Source organism: Saccostrea cucullata, unplaced genomic scaffold (assembly GCF_032062105.1).
Source record: "Saccostrea cucullata isolate Sc308-1 unplaced genomic scaffold, CSIRO_AGI_Scuc_v1 ctg4429, whole genome shotgun sequence".
NCBI lineage: Eukaryota > Metazoa > Mollusca > Bivalvia > Ostreida > Ostreidae > Saccostrea > Saccostrea cuccullata.
This window is the reverse complement of record NW_026930943.1, coordinates 1-6,976: the sequence shown is the minus strand read 5'-3', so window position 1 is coordinate 6,976 and position 6,976 is coordinate 1. Positions and strand designations below refer to the sequence as shown.

At 34.8% G+C, this 6,976-nt stretch overlaps 1 protein-coding gene across 1 annotated transcript; it reads right to left on the bottom strand.

Moving 5' to 3' along the window:
• Positions 1 to 1,471: 1,471 nt before the first annotated feature.
• On the bottom strand, positions 1,472 to 5,674 carry LOC134230694 (uncharacterized). Its single transcript, XM_062712527.1, has 4 exons — positions 5,560 to 5,674; positions 5,140 to 5,365; positions 4,733 to 4,797; positions 1,472 to 1,717 (listed from the first exon to the last, which is right to left on the bottom strand). Exons 1-4 carry the CDS (start codon positions 5,672 to 5,674, stop codon positions 1,569 to 1,571), a joined length of 555 nt encoding a protein of 184 aa, XP_062568511.1. The 3' UTR covers positions 1,472 to 1,568.
• Between the last annotated feature and the right edge of the window lie 1,302 nt (positions 5,675 to 6,976).

Sequence of the window (6,976 nt, the reverse complement as noted above, 5' to 3'; positions counted from 1 at the left end):
GGAATTAATCAAGTACCAATCGCAGCTTTTGGGCGCATTCTTTAACAGATTTTTGTTTGGGTGGCACTGTAGCACTTCGGTCGTCTATCTCATTTAAATGCAGCTACCTTACGGTTACAAAAAAGCTGAGGGGGGCATGTCTACATAAAAAATTAAAAACATGAATCAAAACTAAAGCAAAAGACTATTTTCAGGAAATAAAGTACACCCCAACTGGCATACTACGTGCCTGAGATGTAACTGGATAAATGTAGACTACATGCAACACAATTCTTAGGATGTAAACATCACGCTTTGAACAAATATAAATTGCAAGGAAAAATATTAATATACATTCGTTTACTGCTTTAAAAAGTTTGATCGCTTGATCACGACATTCGTATATGTATACCTGGTGCAGTTTTAAATTATTTGGTGTCATCATCTTGCTCATTTATACCACATTACTCCATTTAAAAGTAACAAAAGAATATAACAAAAAAAAAACAACACAATATCCGGGTAACAAGAATTGTTGGAACATTTCGTATTGCTGCAAGAAATGGTCAGAAATGACAATAAACTACAAAAACTATTATCCTTTTCATGCAATTTTGAATAATTTCATAATATTCACTTTAAGTAACATAAACCAACAGTCTCAGAGACGTAAACCAGTTGTCGCATTTACACAAATAAAAAGTCGCCTGTGTCAAAATTTTACAGAAATCAATTGTAGCACCTACAAAATGAATTTGCTAGTTATTGACTAATTCCATGAAAATAATTAATGTAAAGCACATTGTCTGTGTCCACGGCATAAAATAACGTTGAATTAAAGTTAAATTTGTCCTCTTAACTGTCCAATCAGTCCTGTAGCAGTTAATGCATCATTCGAATGCGAGTACATGAAAAACACGTTGTAAACAGCCACTTACATGTAATGTTTCGATATTGAGCATTATGGGGGTATTAAAGCAATTCAATCGCTTAACATTTTAATAAATTTGCTTTCTAAAAAGTGATTTTTATTGTTTTATATCAAAAAATATGTATTTAACTAGATATTTCACAGGTGCCAATAGTAGCTGGTGTCCGAAACCAAGATTTTCTCGATTCGCACTTTACCGGCAGTGTTAAAGATAAGTGACTTTTATGCCCATCAACATGGAAAAATTCTCTGGTTGCTAAGGAATTTTCTTGGGCCGGGTTTCCATGGTAACCATGACTCAAAAACTTTTTTCATTTAACATACATGTTAATTGAGTAAGAAATCATCGAATTCTGAAAACCTTCATGTATCACCTTCATACATTTTTTTTCTGATTTTTATGTGGACTGCAACTGGTCCTTAACATTTTACTCAACTTCTTGTGATAAACTGGATTTGTTTATTTGGCTGCAATAAGCAGGGAGTTGGAAGATAGAACATATTAGCTTTGTAATGTTCAACCCTTTCGCTGTAAAACTTATTCACAAAAAAAAAAATCAATAAACATTCTTTAAAACACATTTATTCCATACTTATATTGGACACTGGACACATTCTGTAGTGCTTCAAAATATAATAATCCTTTCTTTGGTAAATATCAATTGATATTTACTTTACGACTAAGGATTTCATAACCCTGATTTCCCTTTATACCTACACGATCGAACCAATAACACGCACTCCTAAACATTCTGGTAATTTCTAATTCTCCCCGGGGGACATCCAACGGAATTGGCTCTGGTTTACCTATAAAATCAAAATTATTATTAATCAATATTTACATAAATTTATCGTAACGAAAGATGTTGTGGAAAGAATGGAAATGCGTCTTGATCGTATAGTGGTTTATTTTAGACTCTGTTATTAACTATAGAAACATAACGTACAGTATTGTGACGTAACAATAACGTTAACGTACGTAACATAAACCCGCGTATAATCCATGACACTCCGGGCATCGAAATGAATTATACTAGAATATTAAAAAGTTCAAATCAAATTAACAGTTCATGGAAATTAAACAAGTTCATAATCACTGAATTAAGAGGTCCATTCATGGATTTTTTCGTTGGTTCCTGTTTTTGATACTCAATCCTTTTCTGTTTAGACACTTTATCTGCCAGGTTTTGTATCAGAGTCTCAGTTCCGGGATGTTTGTGACGAAGTTCTGTGTTAGCTTTCTCCAGCTCCATGTTTCGAGTCCGTAGATTGGCATTTTATTTATGATCTCTGTCATGTCCCTGAGATTCTTTTTCTGTGATTTTTCTTTTTCCGTCTCCTCAGCCTCTGTACGTTTTTCTGTCATCTGAGTTTCTTCCCTTCGTGTGTCATCACGGATCCTTTTGGTGAACATGTAATCCTTCTCCCTACTTTCCACGCGGTCCTGTGAGGTGTATAGCTGATTTTCAAGTGTCTGTACTTTCATATTTAGCTCCCTTATTTGCCTTTGAGCGTAATCATATCGTGACTGAAGACTGTTGTTTTTAGCGTTAGGATGCTCCGAGTGAGTGCTGTAGGTTTTGATATTTACAACTTGATCTTTTAATTCCCGAACCTCGTTATGCAGACGTCCGTTTTCGTACGCTAGTTTATTTATATGTTCCATCATATCCTTCATCCCATTCTCCACACGAGTCTGAAAATTTCTTTGCTGGTCGAATTGTAACAATCTCTCTAGCATGGTAGCATTTTCTCGTTCCAATGCGTTCATCCTTTCTGTCTTAGTCTTCAGCTCTAACTTAAGTTTCTTTATCTCGTTAGTTAGCTTGTTACGTTCTTGAACGGAGTCCACAGTCCGACTCATCGGAGTGGAAGCTGATTTCCATAAAACACTTTTATGTCGTTGTTCAACGTTCAATTCTTTAGTTTTTGGTTTGCTCGTTCCTACAATGTTAACAATTGTTGATTGGGTGGGCTCGTCTCTGTCCCTCGTTAGTTTCATGTCGCATATGCTTGTGTGGTGTTTCTTCTGGCACTTTTTACATCTGTTGTGGGATTTACAATCTGCGGCGCGGTGGTTTCCTAAGCAGTTGAAACATAATTTCTTCCGTTTTAAGATGTCAAATCTTGCACTTACTTCTGTAACTTTCTTACAATCCCCTGGAAAGTGATTCTCTGTGCAACAATAAATGCATGGACGGCTCTTTATCTCTGTTGTTTCGATATAAGGAGTTGACTCTTTTGTTTTCTGGTTTTGTCCATAATGAACATGGCGTTGTTTCTTTGAGGCTACGGTAAGAAACACTGCTGTTGCGTGGAATCCATCGCTGTTTTCAATCTGGCCTGATTCAAGGATTTTGACTTCTTTGCTGATAGCTTTACGAAGATCGTGTAGTGAAATGTTGTCACCATCGTACTCACGTGCAATGTTTTTCCTGATTTCAGCTGGTAGCTTGTTCATTATGACTGGAATAAGTAAAGCTCCGTACATCTCTTGTTTTTGTCCTAGACACTCTAAACTCCTGACATGAGATTCCAAGCAGTCTCCATAATTTCTTAAACTGATGGCGTCGTTTCTCGGGGCTTGCAGTTCCATAAGTGCTCTCATGTGACCATTAATGATTTTTTGTGGTTGACCAAATCGTTCCTTGAGCAGGTCTATGGCGGTTTCGTAATTTGCGTTTGTGAGAGTAAATCCTGCAATGGTTTGTGCTGCTGCGTCGCGTAATTGAGCCTTGAGATACGAAAACTTTTGAATTGGTGTTAAAGTTTGGTTGCGGTGAATTGCTGATTCAAATGAATCCCAAAACGTATTCCACTGTAATATATCCCCGTCAAAATCTGGAAGATTTAGCTTCGGTAATCTATGATTATTCGTAGCGTGGTTGGATGGTAATGACAAAACATTTTTCTGCCAATCTAGGTTACTTTGTTCATTGAGATCAGAGGCAGGAAAATTGTTTAAAATATTCTCACAAGCCGTTTCACTTGAGTTAATTGCAGCTGACGTGTTTACGTTGCTATCATGAATTTCTAATGTGGGTACAAAACACTCAGCACTGGCGTTCAAAGTTTTACATGAAACTTTTCCCGTAAATTTTTCTGTTTTCTTAATTTTGCAATCTAATTCGTACATATACTCATCTGTGTTCGTGATTTCTTCTTCTATGTCCTCTTCAGATAAGGCGTCTAATATTCGTTCATTTAGTTCTTGAAGAATTTGTCTTTTTTGCGTTAGAGACCTTCTAATTATTTCGACTTCCTCCGTTACTTCACTGGCTGTATTTTCTTTCAAGTCCAAAAATCGTCCGAAAAGTTTCGTTACCGCTGATCTGTTACCGGCCCGTATGGCTTTCAGTCTTCCTTCCATTGTGCGTATATATTATGTAAACATTCCGTCGGTCACGGCACCAAAATGTTGTGGAAAGAATGGAAATGCGTCTTGATCGTATAGTGGTTTATTTTAGACTCTGTTGTTAACTATAGAAACATAACGTACAGTATTGTGACGTAACAATAACGTTAACGTACGTAACATAAACCCGCGTATAATCCATGACAAAAGAATCTATGATAAAAAAAATAAACTAAAAGTAGATTATATATTGAATTTTAAGGTTCATCGTTACTCTAATAAGAGAGATAACTCTCAATGACAAAAGTGTTGTTTTCTTTTTGGTCAAATTTTACCAAGCAAACTATGATATAATTGTTTGTATTTTAATTATAAAATACATTTCTTTGGGAAAATCATTAAGGTTCAAGAAACATTTAAAATGAGTGAGCAGAGGGATTATGATCCTTAAAAAGCTTTTTATTTACCTATTCTGTATCTAAGGGTGTTGTTAGTTCGTGGCACGATATCCATGCATACATAGACGTCTTCACTAAAACAGAGATGACACAGTATTTAATGTGCTATTTTTGGATGTCACCGGTATTTTCTTTTACGTTTAATTGTTGTCAGATGTAACTTCTTAACTGGTATACTAGGTAATGCTCTAATTTTATCAAACCTAATTACATATGTACAAGTAAATCAATAGTAAAGTATTATTTATGATGCCATTCATTTATATACTTGTACATGTTGTACTAAAAATAAATTCAGTAATAAAAATTGTTTCTAATTAAAAACCGCCAATTTTTAAAGTATTTTAGAATACTAGTAACACAAAATTATTGTATATTGTTATAATATTGTTATATTATAAGGATTAAGAATTTACCATTCTCCAGCCATAACTCGTGTCATTAGGTACCTGGTACCAGATTTTTTCTGACAAGCGAATATTGAATCCAAGAACTCGATTGCGTTAGGTTCAGTTTGGAAACGGATATTTGTTTCATTTATGACTACATCAAATTTGAACCCTGACCCCTTGGTTTTCCATTCTCCTGCAAGATCGCTTGGCATGTTACAGCGAGAGATCATGTGCTCAGTGGTAGGAACAGCTGAAAACATAATGTTAAAAATAGATATTTTTTAAAAAATTGAATCAATTGCAAGGTGAACAAATTATATATTTTTATTCATTGTCTATATTTATTATCGTCTATATTACCATATGTGTAAATATCAATGCAAATAAGTCGAGAATTATCTGTTAGTTGATAATAATTGTATGTTTTGTAATATTTTCACTCACTGCTTCTTAATACTAATCTGACTGGTGCACTGTAAATACTATTCAAACTTGAACATTCAGCAAAACGGGACATCACCCATCGCTTCTCTTCTCCTTTCTGGGATTTTGATGTCATCTGTTGTGCAGATTAATTATGTTTACAATGTAAATGCATGTGCATTATCATATGAGCTGTTTTTCAGGTTAAAAGATGAGGTGACACAACTGCTATCTGGGGCCCCCTTTTTCACGACGAATTATATTTAATTTTAGTAGTTTTCAAACATGAGTGAATAAATACGACGCCTTTTGAATAGTTTCAATAGTTCAGACACATTTTAATTATAAGGAATATTGTATTATGTTTAATTTTAGACCCTATCACAACAAAATTTGGCCAGGTTTGTGACAATATGTTCATTTATGGAAGGAGAATGGGCGGGTCTTAGTATGATAGAGGTATGCATGTCAGAGAATTCTACCTCATATGGCTATTGTTATTATTTCGCACATAGTCATTGTCCAATCCGATGACAGAACAACAAAACATGCTGGTTTACTACGTTTACATTTTACTAGTATCACAGCCACGTGGTTTAGGTCAATTTATATGTTATCCTCTTCTACATTTCAAACTGTAATTTTAATGGTCAGCCAAGGCTGTTTATACTTTATAATACGCATGAATTCTCAGCGTTTACGGTTTTTAGGTCAAGAAATGCACATGAAACTTTTATTCACTGATACTCGGGAATATGTGTAGACCTAGCGAATTGCCCAACAAACACGTTTAAATACTTTAAACTATGTATATTTATCAACTGTTTGTAACTGTGATCTCTAAATTGTATATACAATGTATGTAGATCCGTGTCTAATCTGTGACTGAAATGCGTAAAAAAAATTATTGGAAAACAGGTAAAATCAAGCATGTTTCCTTATAGTATTTTTGTGGTACTCATGCACTCGTAACGAAATTTCATGTAGCTGATTGGTCAGTTAGAAAGTATAGCCAGTGCCTCAATTAGCATATGGATCTATTCTTACGTCAAAAATCTAGTTTCGTCGATCTGTTCATAATGGGAAAGGCCAGCTAGATTTTACAATTATTTTAAAAGTAGTATGTGAGCGCAGTTAGGCGCAATTTTCTTCTTTCACATAAAGGTAGATTTTATTTAAATACAGTGCCCCGCCAAAGGAGAAATTGTACCTACCTGCGCTCGTATATTTTAAGGGCTTCAAAGAGTGGGGTGGGGCCCAAATTCAATTGGAATTGGATGTAAACACGATACCCGTATCCAAATGAAAGATCTATATTTTTCAACATCTATTTTTGTTAAAAGTAGTATTCCGTTAGGGTACACATACATGTATCTGTGATTAGTTGCATCTTACAACTAGAATAAAATTTCGACATTTAATTTTCTGTCAATTTACC